At 44.3% G+C, this 24,615-nt stretch overlaps 1 protein-coding gene across 6 annotated transcripts in view; it reads right to left on the bottom strand.

The window, feature by feature from the left end:
• Positions 1–24,615, bottom strand: part of TMCC3 (transmembrane and coiled-coil domain family 3) — a 289,849-nt gene that overhangs the window by 71,977 nt on the left and 193,257 nt on the right. Inside the window, exon 1 of one of the 6 annotated variants that reach the window (XM_019446441.2) lies at positions 6,722–6,968. The exons of 3 other annotated variants lie outside the window; for them this stretch is intronic. In XM_019446441.2, coding sequence (XP_019301986.1) covers positions 6,722–6,799 — 78 coding nt within the window. In that variant the 5' untranslated portion in view covers positions 6,800–6,968. Of the gene's footprint in view, positions 1–5,219; positions 5,241–5,828; positions 5,940–6,721; positions 6,969–24,615 lie in introns of those variants that run through there. 2 more of the 6 variants (XM_019446445.2, XM_019446450.2) reach the window with 2 other exon arrangements.

The raw sequence follows: 24,615 nt of genomic DNA, 5'->3' as shown, positions 1-24,615 counted from the left end.
GTCAGCCAGCATTAGTTACGTGGTTTGACTGGTTACAGTCTGGCTGCTGTCACTTTTCTACTCCCACCAAGGGAAAGCTCTGGAGTTCATGACTAAATCCCCTTCCAGTTCTAACAGGTTAAAACCTTTGGGTCTACTTTCCAATACTCTGCCTCACATAGTGAGAAGCATATGCCATCAGTCCAGAGAAGCTAAAGTTCTACTGGGAGATCTGCAGAGGCCAGATTGTGACCAGACTGTCACAAGAAGAACCGCCCTTGTTATATCCTTCAATTGCTCACGTTCTGGAGACCAAACACCAGGCTAGAAGATGGTTCTTTACTGATAATCATTTTAAATTTTTTTAGGTTTGTTTATTCACTTATTTATTGAGAGAGAGAGAGAGAGAGAGAGATAACACAAGTGGGGTGGGGGCAGAGACAGAGGGAGAGAGAGAATTCCAAGCAGGTCCGGCACTGTCCGCGCAGAGCCTGACATGGGGCTCAAACTCATGAACCACGAGAGGATGACGTGAGCCAGACTCAGACCCCTAACTGACTGAGCCACCCACGCGCCCCTTTTTCCTGATGTTGTTAAATCATGAGCTTATTTAACAGCCTTTAAGACTTCTCCAAAATAGTGGCAAAAATCTTGTACTGCAAGCATCATAAAAAGTTCATAAATTATCACTCTACACCATTCATTCAACAAAAGTTTACCAGGCACATAAGACTATATACACCAAAGACTGGCAAAGTGCTGTGTCATAAGAATCCCAAACACAATTTGGCTAGGCACCCTGCAGAAGTTGAACACAACCGTCTTCACATGGACTGGACAGGTTTACTGAGACTGAGCGGCTTTCCAGTATTCATCTGAGACAGAAGACGGGAAGTGGTTAAAATGCAAGTTCTGCAATTAGATCTGGATTCACCAAATCTTAGCTCTACCATTTCCAAACCGCCACGAGACTCTGGACAGATCATTTAAACTGCCCAGGCCTCAACTTCTTCACCTGTAAAATGGAACTATAAATAAGCTTTGTGAGGATTAAGGAGACAGTGCATTCGAAGTGCTTAACACTGTGGCTGGTATACAGTAAGGAACTGGCACATGCTGGCTGTTAACATTGTTCCTGCACTTTTCATTTATGTTCTTTTTGCCTCCTTACAGAGGAATAATCAACAAATACACCGTTTTCCTTCGGTAGCACCCCCCTTTCCCCAATCCAATGGAAGCAGTTGGATCACGCACAGATCATATATCCTGATGTTCCTTTTCCAAGGAATGTAAAGTCCTCATTCTGATTCACAGTAGAGTGATTCATGGTTCTTTTCCTTCTCTCTCACCAACCCCCTCCACTAACAACTTAAAAATGCAATAAGGAAACAGCAGGGCTGAACGCTGCAGCCTGTCCTAAGTCAAAACATGGGCAATTTCCATCCAGAAAGATCAGGTTGGTTTCTGACCTTAAGAGCAGCCCTGGAAATTCAGGCAGTGGCTCTGAAGCAAAACACATCTCGCCACCCAACTCGGGAGCAGCTGTCTCGGTATTCGACAGCAGATGTGACAAGCGGGTGTGCTGGTGGCTGGCAGTTTGCTCTCCTATGAAGGGAGAACCGGTGAGCCAGCAGCACAGCCCAGCTCGAAATACACACCCCACAGCAACCTGTCCGTCCTGAATTTCAGACAAATTGGACTTGAGGCACTCATCATTACTCGCCGTGCTTGTAATGAACTCTTCGGAATATAACACATCGCTGATTAAAGGTGGACTCACAAACTACTCAGGTTACCCCTTTGCCAGGTCAGGCCCCCCCCCCCCCCCGAGGCAGAAGTCTGTTCCCACTCACTTTTGTTCCTGCCCAGGAAGTAAGTGTGCGATCAACTTATTACATCATTGCCCAACCACTTCCACTCTGAGAAGGGCTAGGACAGCCCCTTCTTGAATGCTTTCGGCCATTACTCATCAGGCAACTCAGGATCTATTTCCAAACCACAGAACACTTACACAGGTACTACAGGTAGCCACCGTGCCCAACACAGGTTTTGTTTCAGATGTTAGAGACTCCTATACTTACTATCATTTCCTCCTGTAAAATAGGAGGGTATTTCCTGGGGCCACTAGTCTAAATAAAATACAATCACAAAATAAAATACAATTAAGCTTCCAGAGAGAGGCTGCTTCATTCACCATTATATTCCCAATGCCTAGAATAGCAGCTAGCATATAAAAGGTGCTCAGCAAGCATCTGTTGAATGAATGAAAGCTCTTGTTCCCAAAGTGCCAGCGTCTACAGTTTATAAACATAGCGACAAATATGTAAACAATCAATGTGATAAGGAACACGTATCACGGAGGAGGAACAAAATGCTAAAAATGCAAGAATCTATTCTATTCACAAAATTAGCAGTTTTCCCATTTTGAAGCTCATGATCACTTCTCATACAGTAATAACAAAAATGGCTACCATCTAAGTGCGCCTGGGTGGCTCAGTTAAGCATCTGACTCTTGATTTTGGCTCAGGTCACGATCACACGGTGGTGAGATCAAGCTCCGTGACGGGTTCCACACTGAGCACAGAGCCTGCTTGGGATTCTCTCTCTCTCTCTCTGCCCCTCTCCAGCTCAGGCTCTTTCTCTCTCAAGAAAACAAACAAAAAAAAAACCTATCAAAATAGCTACCATCTACTGAGTTCTTTCTGGGTACCAGACATTTTATAGATGTTACTGCATTTATTCCTCGTAACACCCCTAGGATGTAGAAGAGGAAACTAAGACAGAGAAGGATTATAGGGTACATGGCAGAACCAGTGCAAGACCTGCCTTCTGGGGGGTAGCCTAAGGAAAGCAGTTCTGTAGGCAGAATACTCTGGCCCTTGCGGGCAGGATGGAATAGGGGCTGATGAAATCATAAAGCAATGAGGAAGTGAATACACCATTCTCTCTTCCAGAAGTCATAAGTGGCTACACTAAGGTGGGAGATGACTGGGAACATTGGAGAAAGGAACCAATTCCAGAGAAATGTCAAAGAAAGGCCCAGTGGGACGGCTGACAGATTAGAGATGGAGAGAAGGTAAGTACTCAGGATGACGAGCGATTCTGTTAGTTCTTTCTTTCTTTCTTTCTTTCTTTCTTTCTTTCTTTCTTTCTTTTCTCTTTTGTAACAAATGCTGTCTTACTGAAGACTCATGATGCACTCACTCCCTGAAGTAGGGACTATTATCACCTCTGTTACAGAGGGAACTGGAGACTCAGAGAGGTTAGACCTTGCCCCAGTGGTCACTCAGTTGGGAAATGCGAAGAGCCGGGATATGATCCAGGTCACAAGACCGGAGATTCCTAGCTGCTGACCACTATCCACAAGTGGTTCAAAGTGGCATTTTATAACATCTAAAGTTAGAACAAAAATTTGATTCACACATAATTAATAAAAACCAGTTAATCTAGAGCAAAGCAGACTGACTGTGTTCTTAAAATGATGACAGGCTTTAACTATCTAGGGCACAAAAAAAGGTAGGATTCTAATTATGCATGCTTTCTTTTAAAGTAGGGGGATATTTTGTGTGTTGAGTTAACATGCATCATTTCTGAGTTCTACACAGATTAAGCTTAAAACTGTGAATGATCCTGACTTGTCAGCTTAGAGATAATCATGGAATTCATTAGTTATATTACATTTTCACTGCGGGCGGGGGGGAGGGGGGTAAGATATCTAGGTTAATCCACCTGGCTGTAAAAATAGATTTCTGCAATGTTAAAATAGTACACTGCCTCATTATTATTCTAGTCTCAAAGGCTTAACCAAGCTCACCCAGAGAGATGTGTATGTTTCCTGTTATCTCAACACGGTGTTAGTTTTGAACTTAAAAAATGACCATTCGGTAACCAAGAACTTGATCTTTTAGAGTCTTGGAGTCTTAGAGCCTTCCTGGGAGGAAACTGCCTGTCTCTGAAAGGCTAATCAACTCCTCACATGCACCTCCAGTTCTCCTCATAGTATTTTTAGGTGAGCTAATTTACCAAGAGTCCACAAAAAGGTTCTCATAAAATCCTGTACTAGATAGTTTATTGCCAAGGGGAAGGTGACATCAAGAAATTAAACCCTAATACTGCCAGATGTTCTCCTTCTGCCTCGCATGTTTTCTGAGTGTAAAGAAAATACGTCTTTATTGTTAACTCTAAAGGAGTTCCACAAAACAGGAGCTAGAATCATCTGATGGGATAAATCACATCACAGCAGGCTTACTGCAGCCTTAAGGACAGACTCAAAATTACATCAGCCTCACCTGAGAAAAGTTAGAGGCGTTTACAAAATTTCCTCCAGTTCTATTCCTGGCCATCTCAACAACAAAACCCTAAAAGTAGACAGTCAAAAAGTTTACACAGGGATCGCAGCATCATTGCAACAGAATGTGTTGTCACTGTCTACTAGAGTTCTAGTCCTCCTTGGTCTGAGTTCCTCTAGTCCTCACTAGACTTCATTTGCCCAATGAGCTAATTTAGCATAATCAGTACATATAATGTCTAACTCACGTTTAATACACAATCTATTTTAAAAAGCAGGTGTCGGGGCATCTGGGTGGCTCAGCTGGTTGAACACTGGCTCTTGATTTCAGCTCAGGTCATGATCTGGCCGTTGGTGACATCGAGCCCCGTGTCGGGGCATGGCAGAGCCTGCTTGGGATTCTCTCTCTCCCTCAGTCTCTGCCCCTCCCCCGCAACCCTCTGAATAAATAAATAAACTTTAAAAAATAAAAACAAAAAATCAGGGGTCCCATGCTAACAAAACAATGTAGTAACTATAACATCACCTGTAGAACTTTCAAGAAAAGAAGAAACCCCTTTCGCATAAGGTTGTGGTACTTTAACAGAAAAGGGGTGTGTGGAAATGGAACACGGGCAGAAACAGCGGAGGCAAACTAAGCCTGCAGTTAAGTTACACGTTTGCTTTGCCACTTTCCATCTAGGTAGCTCAGGTGGGAACTCTATCAGCACCATTTCACAGAATACGAAGAGCGGTTTTGCAAAGGTTCAGTTTTGCCAAATCGCTTAAATGAGCTCACAATGAGCCACCCATCCCTCAAAGATTACTAATCTTGTTGTTTACACAAAGATTATCACAGTTGTGACAAGAGAAACCAAGCTTCCACACTTTTTTTCAAGCCTGAAATTTCTTCTGTCAACTGAAACATTAATAGACTCCTCCAATTACAAATGCATTAGAAAAAGATCTTCACCTTTCTTCCTGGTTAACTCTGTGTTAACCAGCAGACATCCTTCCAAAAATTTCTAACTGTAGGTAACCAATGATCTTTCACCATTGTTTTTTTCCAAATGGAGTTCATGGTCATTTTCATAACAAACTGCTACAAAACTTTTAAAGAAAATGCAAAACATATCATGGTGAACATTTTGTAGTGTAACTGTCGAATCACTCACTATTCTGTATACCTGAAACTAAATACAACATTGTATGTTAAAAAACAAAACAAAACAATGTCAGCTACACCTCAATAAAAAACTAAAGTGCAGAACATAAGAATTCTCTTGGGGGAGTGGAGAAACGTGAAGTGGCTGCAGAAGGTAAGTATTACTCCACCAAATAAGTTCAATCTGTAAAAATTTAAACCATTCTGTTAACTCGATTAAAAAGATACTAAAGGAAAAAAGGAAAACAGGAACTAGTTACTTCACTTATAGGATAACTGATTAGTTCTCCGAATGGTGATTAAACACCCAAATCCTGCAACACAGGCAGAACTGCATTTGTCACTACTGCCGCTTTTCCCATCCAGTGGCCTCTCGACCTCGGGAGATGACAGGCCAGAATTTGAGCAAAACTCTACCTGTGGACTTCATACAGGGAGGCTGACACTCAAATGCTGCGATCTCGAACGAGTAGTTAGCAAAGCACAACTCCAGGTTCCTCCGCCAGAACAAGTGCCAGGGTGGAGGACCTGCGGTTTCTCAAGGGGAGGACGACACGCCGAGGGCCGAACTGCCCAGGAGAGCCAAGGTCCCCCCCCACCTTCCCGAGCCGACGGGGGCGTCCCCTCCCGGGAGGGACCGGCGCTCAGGCTGCGGCCTCCGTCTTCATCTCGAAGCACTACAGGGCTCGTCTCTGCTGCTTGCTCTGAGAGCTATTTTCGCCCACAGCCAAAATCAGCAACAGCAAATTACACTGCAAACAATGGAGAGGGCGCCCGCTCCGCACGGCTGGGAACTCCGGGACGGCGGCGCGAAGGCTGACTTTTCACACGGGCGGAGTCGGGGCGGCCGCCGCGCGAGACCGGGAAGCCGGCCCGCCGCCTCTGCCCCGCGCCCGCAACCCCGAGTGCCGGGGAGGCGCGGGCAGCACGGGCGGTCAGGAGGGCGAGCGAGCCGTCCCGGCGGGGCCGCGGCTGGCGGGATTCCCTCGCGTCCGGGCGCCGCGCGGCGGGCGCTCCCTGGCGGAGGGCGGCGGAGCGCGGGGCCGTCGGGGAGACCGGGCGCCCGGGTCCGGCAGGCGAGCGGGGACCGAGCAGCGGCGGAGGGCGGGGTACGGCGGGCCCGGCTCTGCTCTGCCCCCGACCCGGGCTCCGACGCCCCTCACCCTTCCCAGGCCCTTCGGCGCGGACCCGTGGCAGCAGGGGAGGGGAGAGAGGCGGGGAGCGAGAGTTGGCTAACACCGGAGCCGAAGCCCACCCGGCCTCGCCCCTCGGCGCGGCGCCCCCACCGCCGCCCTGCCCGCGCCTCTCACCCGGCTCTTGCAGCGGTGGTGCCGGCCCGGGTCGGAGTAGGTCCGGTCCACGGTGAGCGCCGTGTCGCTGCCCGGCATGTCGGCGCTCGCGCCGGCAACTTTCCCGTCTCCCCCGGCCGCCGCGCCACGAGCCGCCGACCGTGCTCCGGCTCGCCCGGGGAGCCGCGGCCGAGGGGGCGGCGCGGGCTGCTGCAGCTGTTGCCGACACCCGCGCGGCAGCCCTGCGCCGCCGCCGCCGCCGCCGCTGGGGGTGGGGGTGGGAAAGGGGGTGGGGGAGGCGGGGCAGGGACGCCAGAGTCTCCTCCCCCTTCCCCTCTCCCCGCCTCCCCCTGCCCACCCGCAGGGCCCAAGACCCTGCCCGGGTGCAACTTCTCCGCCTCCCTCCCTTGCTGAAACTTGAATCCACCCTCTCCCACCCTGGCCTCGTTTCCTTCAAAATTTGATTGACATCTACCCTATCTGTGGGCTTATTTGTATGTTTATGATAAAAGGTGGATTTTTGGCAAGACGTTGAGGCTTGCCTTAAATGCTTTCTTTTATGTTATTCTATTACTCAACATGCACTTACTGGGCATCTACCATGTGCCACACCCTGGGGCAGGGACCAGAGATTTTTTTTTTTAAGCCCATGTTTTTCTTATCCTACTGAGCACACTCCCATTTAAACAAAGGTCTATGGTGTTGTGTATTTTAATTTTGTGTATCTGGCTCACTATTTTATGTGGAAGTTACTTGGAAGTCAAGATACATCTTTTCATATTAGTATTCCCTATTTCCAGGGAATAGTCCCTGCCCACAAGAAATTTGGAGTCTACAAGAGAAAGCCCTGACTAGTGAACAATTAAATATTTTACCTAAGCCAACATCCAGTTATGGTTTGGTTAGGAAGGGTGTGCTAGTGGGAGACTGAGTGAAAATACTGAGATTGCAGCTGCTCCAAAGAGGGGTTTGGGGGGACAGGTGACAAGCCTAGAAGGAAGGAAGCAAATGCTCCTCCCCTTCAAAGGGTTTAGGGGGAAGGTCTTCCAGGCACAAGAAAAATACTGAGCATAAAAACAAAGGTCCATTGGGAAAACCTCAAGTCACCAGTTTAGGGGGTGTCTTTAGGCACAGGACACTAGCAGAAAAGTAGGTGGAGACCATGTGGTGCTGGGCTTTACCCTCAAGGAGAAGTTCAGTTTTTTCTGTGGGTGCTAGACAGCTGCTGGAGGTTTCTGAACAGGAAAACGACAGTATCAGGATGGAGGTTTAAGGACATCTATCTTATAGCCATGGGAAACACTGACTGATTAGAGATGTGTAAGGGACACTGGTTAGAAGTCCACTGCAAAAGGAGAACAACCTAAATGTCCTTCAGAAGGAGACAGAGTAAGTAAATTATGATATATACATCCTGTAGGATATTAGGTAACTGTAAGAGAATGAAGCAGCCCTTTATGCATAGCCACAGAAATATCTCTAATATACATGGTTAAGTGAAAGAAAGTCATGTGCAGAATAACATACACAGTATCCCACCATCTATGTAAAAACAGAATATATGTATAGGCTTATATATGCAAGGCATATTTTTCTGAGAGGATAAACAAGAAACGAGGGAAACCGACAAGAAACTGATGGCAGGAGAGGGGCCACATACTAGGTGCTTCCATTTATACCTGTGAATGGATGAATTACTCCCATGAGCAGCAGCCCTCCTGAGTTCAAGCCTGACTCTTGGGGAGGGGAGGCACAGTCCTAAGTCAGTAAAGCAGGAAGAGCCATTCCAATAAAGTCAGAGAAGCCACTGACCAAGGAGAAATTCCCTAGGGACTCCCAGATGCAGGTAAAAGTAATGAACAGAGCAGATGTCCCCACAGAGCCAAAGAAGAGCCATCGGACTGTAAAGACAGGCATCTGTGTTCATTTAAAAAATAGGGGTTCTGCTGAGATCAGGGAAGACTCTGACAGGAACAGAATCTCCACACACAGACTTGAAGATCAAAGGAGAACAGAACAGTTGCAGATAGATGGTTGGACCAAACCGACCTCACTCATGTGTTATTTTTTAAATTTGGGATACGGGCACCTGGCTGGTTCAGTCAGTGGAACATGTGACTCTTGATCTTGGAGTTGTAAATTCAATCCCTACACGGGGTGTAGAGATTACTTAAAAATGAAATCTTAAAGAAACAATCTTTTTAATAAATTCGGCATAAAATGGAAGCCACAATATGCCTACCTAGACAGCTAGAAGAAAGGGATGAGGAAAAGATTTATTTGTCACTGTACATGCTTTTGGAACTTGAACACTTTCATTGTGTGCACATATTAACTATTCAAAAAGTAAAATAAAAAAATATTTTTAGGGGCACCTAGGTGGCTCAGTCAGTTGAGCATCCGACTTTGGCTCAGGTCATGATCTCACTGTGAATTCAAGCCCCACATCAGGCTCACTGCTGTCTGTGCAGAGCCTGCTTTGGATCCTCTGTCCTCCTCTCTGTCTGCCCCTCCCCTACTTGTGCTCTCTCAAAAATAAATTTAAAAACATTAAAAAATTTTTCAAAATATTTTTTTAAATAAAGAGGGCAAACTTATTAAATCTTAAGAAGAAACAGAAAACCCTATATAGTCCTAAAACCATTCAAAAAATGAAATCAACACTTTAAAACACTGCCCACCACACCCCCTTCCCCAGCCCCCAATTCAAGACACAACTACACAGGTCCGGAAAGTTTTTCAGGCAAGTTCTTCCAAAGCAGAATGCAGAGAAGAGAGATATCAAGTGTGTGTATGTGAATTTAGCTAGGGTGAGTAGAGAAGGCCACTCTGATAAAGCGACATATGAGCAGAGACCCGAGAAGTAAGGAAGCCAGCGATGTAGATAAATGAAAATTTCAGACAGAAGGAACAGCAAGTACAAAGGCCCTGGAGCAGGAACATTTTGGGAGTGTTTAAAAAAGCAAGAGGCCAGTATTCACCGTAAACACAGTGGATGAAGTCAGAGACATTTCAGAGGCCTGATCACATAGGACAAAAGATTTAGGCCATTTTAAGAACTTTGACTTTAATTCTGAGGTACAAGGAAAGATTTAGAAAATTTTAAGCAAAGTAGTGGATGGTCATGCTCTGCCTTTTCACTTGGTAGGGGGGCGGGGGGGGGGGGGAAGATCCCTACCTCACAGCATACACAAAAATCAATACCAGATAGATTCAAGACCTAAAGTTGAAAAACCACAGCTTCTAAAGCTGCCAGAGGAAAATGGGATAATATCACTATGATCTCAAGTCATAAAAAGCATAAACCTTAAACATTTTTAACTTCTGCTTATGAAAAAAATAATAATAAAAATAAAGATAAACCACAAACAGAACTCAAGCTAAAAGAATCAGTATGGATGAAGTTCACAATCTATACTAAGAAACAAAATAAACAAGCCACATGAATGTACATGAAGATTCATGTAAAGTTAAAAAAGATGAAGAATAATGCCATTTTTATGAGAACAAAGACTTATAACTAAAACTATGGAGAAAAGCAAGAGCTTGAAACATGCAAATTTCAGGACAATATCTCTGGTCAGGGGGGACAAAGGATTCAGACAGGAGAGAGGTATAAGATTATAATATAAATAAGGTTCTATTTAACAAATGACTACTGGTACACTGGATGTGTATTCATTCACACACACACAATGTTTCCAAGTAATTAAAATTTTTAAAGACAGCAAAGACTCAGGGACAGATGTAATAATGGCATCCTTAATCCTGAGAGTAAGTTACCAGTTGGGGTATCTGCTCAAATAAACAAATGTGATAGCACGTTTATAAGTATTAAAACTTGATGGGGGCACCTGGGTGTCTCAGTTGGTTAAGCATCTGACTTTGGCTCAGGTCATGATCTCACTGTTTGTGAGTTCAAGCACCAAGTCGGTTGTCAGGGCAGACAGAGCCTGCTTTAGATTCTGTGTCTCCCTCTCTCTCTGCCCCTCCCCCACTTGTGCATGCACACACTCTCTCTCTCAAAAATAAATAAATTTTTTTAATGTTTATTTATTCTTGAGAGAGAGAGTGCAGGCAGGGGAGGGGCAGAGAGGGAGGGAGACACAGAATCCGAAGCAGGCTCCAGGTTCCGAGCTGTTGGCACAGAGCCCAACATGGGGCTCGAACCCACAGACCGTGAGATCATGACTTGAGCCAAAGTCAGATGCTTACCGACTGAGCCACCCAGGTGTCCCCAAAATAAATAAACTCGTTTAAAAAAGTATTAAGCCTTGTTATAAAAGAAAGGTGGTCTATTATTAGTAAGTCATTATGTCAATCTGATCTCACAAAGATCCATTCTGAAAATCTGTGAAAGTCCATCTCTGGGTTTTTCCCCCTCATTTGCCTGACGCCCAATTTTTTTTCCAGCTACTTAAGGCTACACCAGGTGTACTACTCAGGTGCATTTGTATGTGTAGTATGGTGTGCGCAACTTTAGAGAGGCCACACCTAAGTGAGGTCCCTGACAAACCAAGGCTGGGCTTTGGTAGTTGTGCCAACAGGCATAAGCTTCCCATATCTATTACTGCCTTGGTGTTCCTTAGAACTCCATCCTGGAAAATGCTGGCCCTCGATGAGAATGATGAATTAAAACTTCATTAGGCTCACTGAAATTTCAATTAGCAGAGGATGTTCTTTTCTAGATCATTTATGTCATAAACTAGTTAACCAAAAGCTGCTCTATGGGACATTCATACAAAATAATGTTTTTTTAAGACACCAATTAAATAGCACAAAAGCAAGTGCCCTCCAAAAGAAAGAAAACAAGCAGCCTCTCGCTGATCACCATTTGGCTCTCCTACTGGGAAGTGGGGTCCAAATAGACCAATGCCTAAGATTTTGTCAGTCTCTGAGAGAGGGAGGGAGAGAGAGAGAGAGAGAGAGAGAGAGAACACAAATTTCAAATTTCTCCTGTCAAGATAAGAATTGTCTGTGCCTCTGACACCTCCCCAAGACCTTCTCTCTACCAAAAAGCAAAAAGATTTTTTAGTTTATTTATTTCAAGAGAGAGACAGAGAGTACATGAGCGCATGAGCAGGGGAGGGACAGAAGAGAGTGAGTGAGCACCTGACTCGAGGCTAGACATGGGGCTCGATCCCAGGACTGCGAGATCATGAGCTGAGCGGATATCAAGAGTTGGACACTTAACGGACTGAGCCACCCAGGGGCCCCAAATCACACTTTTAATGTCACAAATACATCCATATCAAGAAGGAATACAAAGGTGCAAACTCTAGGGTGTGAGATAAGAATTTACTTCCAGGGGCGCCTGGGTGGCTCAGTCGGTCAAGCATCCGACTTCGGCTCACGTCATGATCTCGTGGTTTGTGAGTTTGAGCCCCGCGTCGGGCTCTGTGCTGACAGCTCGGAGCCTGGAGCCTGCTTTGGATTCTGTGTCTCCCTCTCTCTCTGCCCCTCTGCCGCTTGTGCTCTCTTTCTCTGTCTCTCCCCAAAATGAATAAACATTTAAAAAAAAAAAAAAAAAAGAATTTACTGTGATCCAAAATGGATCCAAAGATTTAGATCCAAAGAAAAGGATCGGGTCATTTGTGCTGCAATAGTTTAAAGTTTAGGATGACAAGAAAAGGCTTTGTGAAAGAGGTAGGATTCCCCTTGACTTCTGTAGTACGAATCTGTTACGTTTGCCTGCCTAGCGGGCGGCCCTTTATTCTCCAAACAGCGCCTGGATTTTCTTTTTGGGCCCTATGCGACACCCATCCTCCACAAGTGGTTTAGGTAAGGCAGCCCACACCCCTCACCTGGCTCCAGGGAGAGGCCAGTTGGAGCTACTGTGACTAATGCAGGAGCAGGCACGTGCCCCAGTCTGAGCCCACAGGAGTCACCCGCGATGCCTGCTGCAGCCACTGGGAAAGAGCTGTGCCCCCGCAGGAAGCACTGCTAAGCTGGTGGGATATAAGCCTGCTGCAGTGGTGGGCATCCTTGCCACCATACAAAGACAGCCCCCCTGAAAAAAGCCGAGCCATGAAAGGAGAAAGATTCATTACTAAATTATTAAGGGACTACATCCAGCTTTTCCCATTATCTATTTCCACATGACAAATCATCCTAAAGTGTATTAGCTTATAACAACTAGCATTCAATTGCCCGTGATTCTGCGATTTGAGCAGGCCCCCAAGGGGGGGTGGCTTTTCTCTGTTCCCGGTGACACTGGCTGGGGCTGGAGAGTCCAGGATGGCTTCACTCAGTCCAGGGGGTGGCTGGAATGCCTCAGGCTGGCCAGGTCTCTGTATTTGTTTTAAATGTTTATCCATTTTTATTTTGAGAGAGAGAGAGAGAGAGTGAATAGGGGAGGGGCAGAGAGAGAGGGAGAGAGCGAATCTCAAGCAGGCTTCAAGCTGTCGGCACAGAGCCCAACATGGGGCTCGATCTCACAAACTATGAGATCATGACCTGAGCCGAAATCAAGAGTCGAGGCTTAACTGACTGAGCCATCCAGGTGCCTCCTCTGTATTCTTTTTTAATAAAATAATTTTGTATTTTATAGTCTCCTCTTTCCCAAGGCTCCCCTCTCTCCATCAGGGTAGCTGGACTTCTTTACATAATTGCTGGCTTCCAAAAGAACAAAAACAAAAGCTGCCAAACCCCCTAAGGCCCGGCCCGGAACTGGCAGGGTATCACTTCTGTCACACTGTGTTAGTAAAAAGGAGTCAAAAGTCCAGTCCAGTCCAGACTCAAGGGGAGGAGAAACAGCATCTGCCTCTAGAGAGGAATGGTGTGCACATACAGCGAGGGGAGAAATTGCAGGCTTCCATTCATTATGCAGTCGAGCCATCACACCAGACATGGCTAGCCCCCCATATGAAGAAATGTATTGCTTTTTGGGGGGTAAGCCAGGTTTAAGAATCCTGACTAACATGGCATTAAATGCTGACTAGGGGTAGAAAGAAGACAAGTAGAAGGGTAGCATTTCAAGAGGCGGCAACAGCTATGGACAGCATGAATACAGGAGAGTAAGCAGAGAACTCCGGGGGGCGGGGCACAGAGTTTTCTCAGGCTACTAGCTAAACAGCCTTCCTTGGTCAATCCATGCCAGATGACCCCCAGTGGACGATTATCTAACCATGCCTGTATTTCTCTTTTTAACACAAAAGTTCCAGTATCTTACCATGTTATTTAAATATTTTTATGTGAGGCCTCCTGGACGGCTCAGTTGGTTAAGTGTCCCAACTATTGATTACGGCTCTGGTCGTGATCTCAAGGTTTGTGAGTTCAAGCCCTGCATCAGGCTCCACACTGACAGCACAGAGCATGATTAGGATTCTCTCTCTCCCTCCCTTTCTCTCTGCCCTTCCCCCACTCATGCACATGCTCTCTCTCTCAAAATAAACTTTTTAAAAAATGTATTTTATGTGATAATTAATATGTGATTCCACTAGATTATGGGTTACCTGAAGGACTAGGCCTCTTAGGTAAATGTGTACATTCCTGATGGTCCCTAACACAGCATCACGTATTCAATATATGTTGAATGTATTGTTGAATGATGGATGAACTCAACATTTACTAAATGCCTACTTATTTTCCAAGCACTGGGGCTTAAAAAACAATAAGACATAAGCAAAAGGTAACTCCTGCCCTCAAGGGGTTGGAATGAATAATATACAGGAATAAAATTTGTTGAATAATAAATATTACCAATTTTCAGATGCTGACTAGTTACGGAAGTTTGTGAATTCTCCAACGATTTATTGAGTGCTGTTGGTGTGACAGTCTCTGTCCATTCTTGGTGCTGGAAATAAAAAATAAATGAGACACGGTCCAGTCTTGAATCCATCCAGACAGGGAGAGACACATTAAAAAGAAAACAAAACAAAACAAAAAAAAAAAAACAAGCAAACAAACAACAACAAAGAAAGAACGTTGTTATGGATGTAAAGATAGCTATGTCTCAGGTTCAGCAGTGGGGCAAAAAAGGAAGTGGTTCCTCATGAACCTCACCTCCTTAGGTGTTACAGGCTTACATTACAGCAGGGAGAAGGAAATAGACATAAAGAAAAGTCCGACTTTAAAAAGGGATAAAAATGTAAGCCTCTTACAAAGTAAAGGAAAATGTATTTCCTTTCATATTGCATTTTGATTTAATAGTACAAGAACGTGTTCCCTCTGGGAGAAACATTCATAAGACAAAAAGTGCAATAAGCTTCTTTATTTTTTGAGGATTTAAGGAGAGGAAAGAAAAGAATAAATGGTATTTAAAAATTTATACAAGTAGCTTAAGGTGAATGCATAATCAATCATATATATATGTGTATGATATAAACATATATAAACAACCTCAATATAAATGAGGATCAAAGCTTCTAGGCTGATGCATTTCCAACTGGAAATGACCATTCTTCTCTTTTTTTTTTTTAAGATTTTATTTTTAAGTAATCTCTACACCCAGTGTGGGGCTCAAACTCACAACCCCAAGATCAAGAGTCGCACGCTCCACCGACTAAGCCAGCCAGACCCTCATGGAAATGACCACTGTTAATGTTTATATTTAATTTTTAACATAGGTTCTATATGACTATAAGAAAACAATCACTGCATTTATTTAGCGTTAGCAACCATCTGGCAGAGAAGCCCAAAACTTCTAAAACTTTGATAAAAAATAGGGAAGCACAAAGACTCAACTCGAGCTCTACAGGCTGGCAAACTTGTCTTCTAATGTTCCCTTTTTTTGCCAATGCAATAATTTCACGCTAGTCATTTCTCAGGAGCAATGAATTTTAAAGAAGATTTTACAGGAAATCCGGAAATTGGTCTCTAACGCTGTCTTCCCTATAGACTTGAGGCTGCATTAAGAAGTCCAAAAAAATGCATTTTACCATATCAAAATGAAACACTTTTGCTTTGTGTTTCTTGTTGAGAGGATGAAAAAGACAAGATACAGATGGGGAGAAAATATTTGCAAAACCACATATCCAACAGACTAGTTGGATTAGTATCTAGAATACATAAAGAACTCTCAAGACTCGATAGTAAAAAAATACAAACAATCCAACTAAAAATGGACAAAAGACATGAAGAGACATCTCCTCAAAGAAAAAATACAGATGGCAAATAAACACATAAAAGTTGTTCAGCATCATTAGCCATTAGGGAAATGCAAATGAAAACCACAAGATATCACTACACACCTATCAGAACGGTTAAAATATAGTGATAGCACTAAATGCTGGCAAGGACACAGAGAAATGAGATGATTCATATGATGATTCCTATAAAACTAAACATGCAGGGGTGCCGGGCTGGCTTAGTCAGAAAAGCATGTGACTCTTGGTCTCGGGGTTGTGAGTTTAAGCCCCATGTTGGGTGTAGGGATTACTAAACTAAACTGAACTAAACATAAAGGGGCACCTGGTGGTTCAGTTGGTTAAGCTTCCAACTCTTGATTTCAGCTTAGGTCTTGATCTTTCGGTTGAGAGTCCAAGCCTTACATTGGGCTCTACGCTGGGCATGGAGTCTACTTTAAAAAATAAAATAAGGGGCGCCTGGGTGGCTCAGTTGGTTGGGCGTCCGACTTCGGCTCAGGTCATGATCTCGCAGTCTGTGGGTTCAAGCCCCGCATCAGGCTCTGTGCTGACAGCTCGGAGCCCGGAGCCTGTTTCAGATTCTGTGTCTCCCTCTCTCTCTCTCTGACCCTCCCCCATTCAAGCTCTGTCTCTCTCTGTCTCAAAAATAAATAAACGTTAAAAAAAAATTTTTTTTTAATAAAAAAATAAAAATAAAAAATAAAATAAAATAAAATAGGGGGGCTTGGGTGGCTCAGTCAGTTGAGCATCCGACTTCGGCTCAGGTCATGAGTTCGAGTTCAGTTCGTGAGTTCGAGCCCCGCATCGGGCTCTGTGCTGACAGCTTAGAGCCTAGAGCCTGCTTCGAATTCTGTGTCTCCCTCTCTCTCTGGTCCTCCCCCACTTATGCTCTGTCTCTCTCTCTCTCCTTCAAAAATAAATAAAAACATTAAAATTTTTTTCAATACAATACAATACAATACAATACAATACAATACAATACAATAAAATAAGGGCGCTTGGGTGGCTCAGTCCGTTAAGCATCCAACTTCGGCTCAGGTCATGATCTCATGGTCCATGAATTTGAGCCCTGCATCGGGCTCTGTGCTGACAGCTCAGAACCTAGGGCCTGCTTTGGATTCTGTGTCTCCCTTGCTCTCCGCCCCTCCCCTGCTTGCACTCTGTTTCTCTCTCGTTCTCTCTCAAAAATAATAAACATTAAAAGATAAAATAAAATAAAAAGTAAACATGCAAATACCATATGACCCAGAAACTGCACCCTTAGGCATTTATCCCAGATTGAAAAGAAAATGTATGCTCACACAAAAGCCAGCGCACGAATATTCATGTTAGTTTTCTTCACAGAAGCCCAAAACTGGAACCAGCTTACATGTGCTTCAATACGTGAATAGACTGTGGGGCATCCGTCTTACAGACTATGGCTCAATAGTAAAAAGGAACAAGCTACCGCTAGACAATGACTTGGGTGAGTATCAGGGCAATTATACTGAGTGAAAAAGCCAATCCCCAATTCCATTTATGTAGCAATCTTGAAATGACAAAACTACAGAAATGTTGAAGAAACTGGTGTTTGCCGAGAACGGGGAACGAGGTGGGGCGGGGAGGCCACCGCAGGAGGGGATGGACATGGCTATCAAAGAGTGACACGAGGCGATGGAACGTGCTGTATCTAAATTGTGGTGGTGGACAGGGCCCACTCGTGCAAAATAACTACAGAGAACTAAATGCACAAATGAATACAAGAGAAACTGGGGAAATCTGAATAAGATCACAGATTGTATCACTGTTAATATGATATTTGAATTACTATACAGGTTCTGCAAGATGTTGCCTTTGGGGAAACTAGGTAAGGGGTACACGATCTCTTTCTGTATTACTCCTTATAGCTGCATGTGAATCTACAATAATCTCAAAATTAAAATTCTAATTAAAAATCTATTTTCAACTCAGGCGCAACTGTGATAACTTTCACAGGAAAAACTTTGGGTTTTGGAAGGGGGAACACTACAGCAGATAGGAGTGGGCGGTATAGGGATTTTTTTCTCTGGAGAAATTGTCTACAGAACAGAGTTCTTCCAGGTCTGGCCTCTTGTGACATCGGAGGAGGGGCCAGCTGTTGAAACTGAAGGGAAAGGAGAGATGACAGGTGGTGCCATTATGCAGTGAGTCTATAAGGTTTTTGTTGAACAAACAACTGACAATTAAGTCCTGATTTGGTCAGAAGAATGTATTACAGTTCACAGATTTGGTTCAGGTTCATTACATACTGAGTTGTTTACTAAAAATTTACATTGGAAGTAGAGCAGAGAATTCCACAAATTTGTGGGCTTTATTCTCTTGTGGGCTTCCCATATTGGTTTGAGCCTTTGTTTTCCTTTTATATTTACTTATTTATTTTGAAAGAGAGAGAGAGAGAGAGAGAGAGAGAGAGAGAGCATGAGCAGGGGGAGGGACAGAAAGAGAGGGAGAGAGAATCCCAAGCAGGCTCCACACTCAGCACAGAGCCTGACACGTGGCTGGATCTCACGTACCTTGAGATCATGACCTGAGCTGAAATCAAGAGTCAGACCCTAAACTGACTGAGCCACCCAGGCGCTGCTGAGCCTTTTTTTTCTATCAGTACACATGGATTAGAACTTACTGGGCTTTGTTATTTCTCTCCTTTTGATCCTACCGTTCACTACGAAAGGGTTTGACCACCTAATGACTGCACAGGACGCTGGGCTGCTTGCTACTGCATTTTCCCACAAGTCCACAACAAGGTCAGAAAACACCTTCTTTGGCACGAGGCACAGAGCGTTCCATTCACTTAAGTCATTTGCTGGAGCCGTGACGCTCAGAGCTCCTACTTCACTGGACCTCAGAGGAAGCGGTTCTCTGGAAATCTCTAGCTGACTCCACTCTACGCATGGCCAGCCCAGGAGAATTTTTTCATCAAGCACATCCTGAATCTGAAGGAAGAGCTAGCTACACCTCAGGAACACACTGTCCGTGAATTCACTCTGTGTTTTATCAGTTCACTTTGCAAGATAAGGATGGTGGGAGGTGAAACTGCCAGAGAAATCTGATGTGATGTCTGAAAAAACAGCCCGAGTCCCAGTTCTATCAAAAGAGGAAGCTGCTCGCTGAAGCCTTCCTTGTGCACCCAGTCCACACTCACTTCTCCCTTCTTTGAATTCTGACAAGTATCTGCTGCTTCTCTCACATAAACACCTAAGTATAAATGATCCTGCACTCTTACAGGGAGGCAGTATGGTGTGCTGGAAACCGACTGCCTGAATTCAAATCTTGGTGCCGCCACCTACCAGCTACAAAGCTTTGGTGCTCTCATTTGTAAGCTCAGGACAATAACGGAACGCACCTCGGGTCACTGCTGAGAATTAAAGGAGGTAGTAAGGTACAGCACTTCCAAGTAGGAGCTCAACGAATGTCTGCAAACAAACAGAACAAAACCTAAAATCTGTCTTCCTGTGTTCTCTTTTCTTCCTTACCAGTGAGACTTCCAGGATTTATGCTGTTATCCTGGAGAAGGTGACATTCCAATTCCTTTCCTCATTGTCACAAATTTGGAAAATAGAACTAGAAAGAAAGTAGAAGCCTCTGGCTAAGCTCTGGGCCCTGACTCTGTTCCCTGCCCTCCCGCTTCTGCAGCCGCTGTGGCCACCACCTGGCTGGGCCAACTCTCAGGACCTAGAAAGGCAAACTTCCTCCCTGTACATCCGTCTTCAATTCCTCTCACCCCCAAGGCGACTGTGCCCACGGTTTCTTTTTACTTGTCAACTGTGACCGTACAATTCTACTGTAGAAATTGACCCTAAAGAAATACTACAACACAGGAAACGTTTTATAGGCAAAGATTGTCCGTCACAGTGTTTTATCATGCTGAAAAGTTTGAAAAAAAAATCTAAAGGACTGTTTATGAAACAACCGTTCGAGAAAATTAAGGGGCTGATTACACAAATTATGAGACATAAATACTGTACATATATTGCGAATTATACTTAGAATTTGTTGGGGCGCCTGGGTGGCGCAGTCGGTTAAGCGTCCGACTTCAGCCAGGTCACGATCTCGCGGTCCGTGAGTTCGAGCCCTGCGTCGGGCTCTGGGCTGATGGCTCGGAGCCTGGAGCCTGTTTCCGATTCTGTGTCTCCCTCTCTCTCTGCCCCTCCCCTGTTCATGCTCTGTCTCTCTCTGTCCCAAAAATAAATAAAAAACGTTGAAAAAAAAAATTTTATACATAGAATTTGTAACCGTATGGGGAAATGTTTATGCAGTGATGTTATACCCGCCCCCCCCCCCCCACACACAAAAACAACCTGAGATTGACAAAAAGTATTACGATACTTGGTGCTGGCAATGATGTGGAGTAAGCAGGAACTCTCACACATTACAGGCGGAGCATAAACAGGTGCATCCCCCCCGGAAGCATGATTTGGCATTACTTCATAAAGTTGAAGCTACGTGTGCCCTATGGCCCAGCCACTCCACTCTTAGTACCCCAGAATACACAAGTGGACCAGAACAAGGATGTTCCTAGGAGTAACAGTCCCCATCTGGAAACAACTGTATTGTCATCAACAGCAGAATGGATAAATACACTGTAGGACAGTTCATTTCCCAATTAACATCAGCAGCCTGTTGTCGAAAATCAAGTGCTCTGCATGAAAATGCTAGCCACAGCCCTTTTCCCATTATCTTAACTCATTTTACAAAGTAGGATTTTTCTTTCATATGGAGGCAAAGCTGATCTGACAGAGCCTAACGAAATGCCGAAGATGAAGTATCACAAATGTTGACGCTTCCTGCCCCACCCTACCTCACCCCTCCAAACATTCGGGGCAAACGACGGAGAGAAACTCAAAATGTTCTACTACTGCAGAATAAGAAAAATATCTTTATCCATATTTTTGTGTCTCCCTACAACATCTCTAGTATTCTGTACAGAGTCAGCAAGTGATAATAGCTATTATTTAGGTCTGTGCCAGGAACTTTAAATATGCCAACTCTGAGTTACTGCCAAACCCCTTCCCCAACCTGGCCTCTGTGATAGGAGGTGCTATAATTTTCCCATTTGACTGAGCAGCAATCAGAATCTCTGAATAGATGAAGTGATTTGACCAAGGGTCCCTAAGCTAATAGATGGCAAAAGTGGACTCCAAATTCCAGGCTTACCTGACTCCAATACTCATTTACTAGGTATGTATCCTTGGATGACTTATTTAACCTTTACAGGCCTCATTTTCCTCCCCTGTAGAATGGGAATAATTGCACCCATTAAACAATAACTGTCTTGGGGCCCCTGGGTGGCTTAGTCTGTCAAGCATCTGACTTTGGCTCAGGTCATGATCTCTTGGTTCGTGAGTTCGAGTCCCACATCGGGCTCTGTGCCGAAAGTGGACAGCCTGCTTGGGATTCTCTCTCTCTCTCTCTCTCTCTCTCTCTCTCTCTCTCTCTCTGTCCCTCCCACACTTGGTCTCTCTCAAAATAAATAATCTTTAAAAACAAAAAACAAACAAAAACAATAACAGTCTCTCTCTCTTAATCAAAGGCCAAAGTTGGCACGACAGAGAATATGAATGGGAAAGAACTTTAATGCATCTGGAAACTCCACTCACATAACATTTACCTGACATGACTTTCACCTGCCCCCACCCCCTGCTCCACCTTTCCCTGCTTCGCCCAAACAGTTTGATGAACATCCAGCATTCCTAATAACCCCATGAAGATGATCTCAATATTCTAAGCCTTTTGTTGCCTGTTCTCTTCCTGAAGAAACCAAACAGGGCTTTTTAAATTCAAAATTATATCATTATGACTTTATCCCCCATCTGAAGGCTCCTTGTAAGTCTTTTTTTTTTTTTTATCATTTCCAAGCATTTCCAGATTTTCAGCTTTGCATTTCAAGTTTCACAAAATGAGAAATCCATTCTCCTATCACTTTGGAAGTGAAGGTTACATTCTTGCAAGTATTCAGAAGGACTCACCATCCTGGCTGACACTTCCAAGAGATACTGTTCTATTATTTCTCATTGCCTCACATCCCAGATCAGCTGTGGCTGATACACTCCCAGTTAGTATTTCTGATATTGCATTGATTTTTCCTTCCATTAGAAGGAATATCTTTCATGAAAGGAGAAAACTGTCATATCAGGAACAAGTATCGAATATAATCTCATGGTGTATACAGAGTACCCAGAAGGCAGGCACACCACTCACATACATGAGCATGCACTTAACACACATATATGCAGGAATTATCAGAAGTTACCAGGAACGGGGCACCTAGGTGGCTCAGTTGGTTCAGCATTGGACTCTTGATTTCGGCTCAGGTCACGATCTCACGGTTAATGAGTTTCAAGCCCCGCATCGGGCTCTGAGCTGGCATCACAGAGCCTGCTTGGAATTCTCTATCTCTCCTTCTCTCTCTGCCCTTTCCCCTGCTCTGTCTCTCTCTCTCTCTCAAAATAAATAAATAAACATTAAAAAAAATTTTTTTTAAGTTACCAGGAATGCAATAGGTTTTTCAAAATATTAGCAGGGTTTGGAGTTAAATATTCCTTTCAACAGCTAAAAGGGACTCTTGGAGGCAATAAGCCGGAAAATAAACAAATAAAAGATCTGGGAAGAGACCAAATAGCTTATAAAGCTCAATTTTGAATTTCTGCTCCACCCAAAGAGGCAGAAAATCCATAAATTTCACTGTAGCCTCCCAACACTCCTAACTGCAAAACTATTCTCTAGACAACACTCTACTGAGATGAGGCTTTTTCCCATTCTTGATTACTTCCATCTGATCTTTTTGCAAATGGAATTACATTTTCTTCAATCTAAAATCAGGATGTTTTAGATATCATCAATTAGAATACAAATCATCAGTTAGAATCTGCATTACTCATAAAACCTCAGCCTAGAGACACCTACTTAAATGACTGCATTTCAGGGGCACCTGGCTGGCTCAGTCGCTGGAGCATGTGACCCTTGATCTCAAGGTCGTGAGTTCGAGTACACTGGGTGTAGGGATTACGTAAAAATCTTGTGGTCTGGGTGGTTCAGTCAATTAAACATCCGACTCTTGCTTTCGGCTGCGGTCGTGACCTCATGGTCGTGAGACGGGGCCCAGAGTCTGGCTCTGCACCGGGCACGGAGACTGCTTGGGACTCTCTCTCCCTCTCTCTTTGCTCCTCCCCCACTGGCATGCGTGACAGCTGGCACTCTTTCTCTCTGTCTCAAAATGAATCTTAAGGGGCGCCTGGCTGGCTCTGTCAGAGGAGCGTGTGACTCCTCATTTCAGGGTTGCGAGGTTGAACCCCATGTTGTATGTACATATTACTTAAAATCCTTTAAAAAATATAATAAAATCAAGCTATTAAAAAAAATGGCTGCACTATAGATATTTTCCTCATTTAGATATCAAAATTAATTATGTAATAAATGATCGTCTAAAGCTGCACTATCCAACACAGTAGACACTAGCCACACGTAACCAATGAACACTTGAAATGTGCTTACTAGGACCGAGGAACTGAATTTTTTATTTTTAAGTAGGCTCCACACCCAACACGGGGCTTGAACTCATGACCCTGATGTCAAGGGTCACATGCTCAACCGAATGAGCCAGCCCAACAGTCTAATTTATATTAAATAAACTGTGTATATGCCGACCATTCTCTTTCCTATCAGATTGTGACCTTTTTATTTTTTTTTTTTTAAATTTTTTTTTCTTCAACGTTTTTTATTTATTTTTGGGACAGAGAGAGACAGAGCATGAACGGGGGAGGGGCAGAGAGAGAGGGAGACACAGAATCGGAAACAGGCTCCAGGCTCCGAGCCATCAGCCCAGAGCCTGACGCGGGGCTCGAACTCACGGACCGCGAGATCGTGACCTGGCTGAAGTCGGACGCTTAACCGACTGCGCCACCCAGGTGCCCCAGATTGTGACCTTTTTAAAATAGAGGACTACCTTGCTCATTTTATTTATTTATTTAATTTTTTTAAAGTTTACTTATTTATTTTGAGAGAAAGCAAGGGGCAGGAGCAAAGAGAGACAGAGAGAGAGAGAGAGAGAGAGAGAGAGAGAGAGAGAGAGAATCCCAAGCAGGCTCAACGCTATCAGGGCAGAGCCCGACTCCGGGCTTGAACTCACAAACTGTGAGATCATGACGTGGGCTGAGATCAAGAGTGAGATGCCGGCACCCTTACCTTGCACATTGTAAAAATGCATCAAAGCCCAGCACAGTCCCTGCAATGGAAATCCTTCCATAAATATCTGAGTTTTGAACACAGTATATACTACCGTTTTTTTTTTTAATTGTTTTTGTTGTTGTTGTTGTTTTTAACGTTTATGTATTTTTGAGACAGAGAGAGACAGAGCATGAACAGGGGAGGGGCAGAGAGAGAGGGAGACACAGAATCAGAAGCAGGCTCCAGGCTCTGAGCCATCAGCCCAGAGCCCGACGCGGGGCTCGAACTCCCGGACCGTGAGATCGTGACCTGAGCTGAAGTCGGACGCCTAACCGACTGAGCCACCGAGGCGCCCCTTTAATTCACTGTTTTATAAAGAAAGCCTAAAACTAATAATGTGGTATTCCATGCTCATGGAAAGATGCTGTATTGACTAGATATCAATTTTCCCTCAATCAATTGATAAATGATCGAAAAGGTTTGTTCCTAAGCTTGACAAACATTTTAAAATGCAAAAGAAGAAAACGTAACTTTGGGGAAAAATGTGGTGAGTGAGGGCAAGCCAGGCAAGTTCTCTTTACCAGATATCGAGACATTTTACAAGCAATAATCACCAGTTAGCATGACCGAGAACAGGCATGTAGACCA

Source organism: Panthera pardus, unplaced genomic scaffold (genome assembly GCF_024362965.1).
Source record: "Panthera pardus isolate Hobbes unplaced genomic scaffold, ASM2436296v1 HiC_scaffold_6, whole genome shotgun sequence".
NCBI lineage: Eukaryota > Metazoa > Chordata > Mammalia > Carnivora > Felidae > Panthera > Panthera pardus.
Note: the sequence above shows the minus strand (reverse complement) of the source record. Positions and strands in the feature narration are given on the sequence as shown.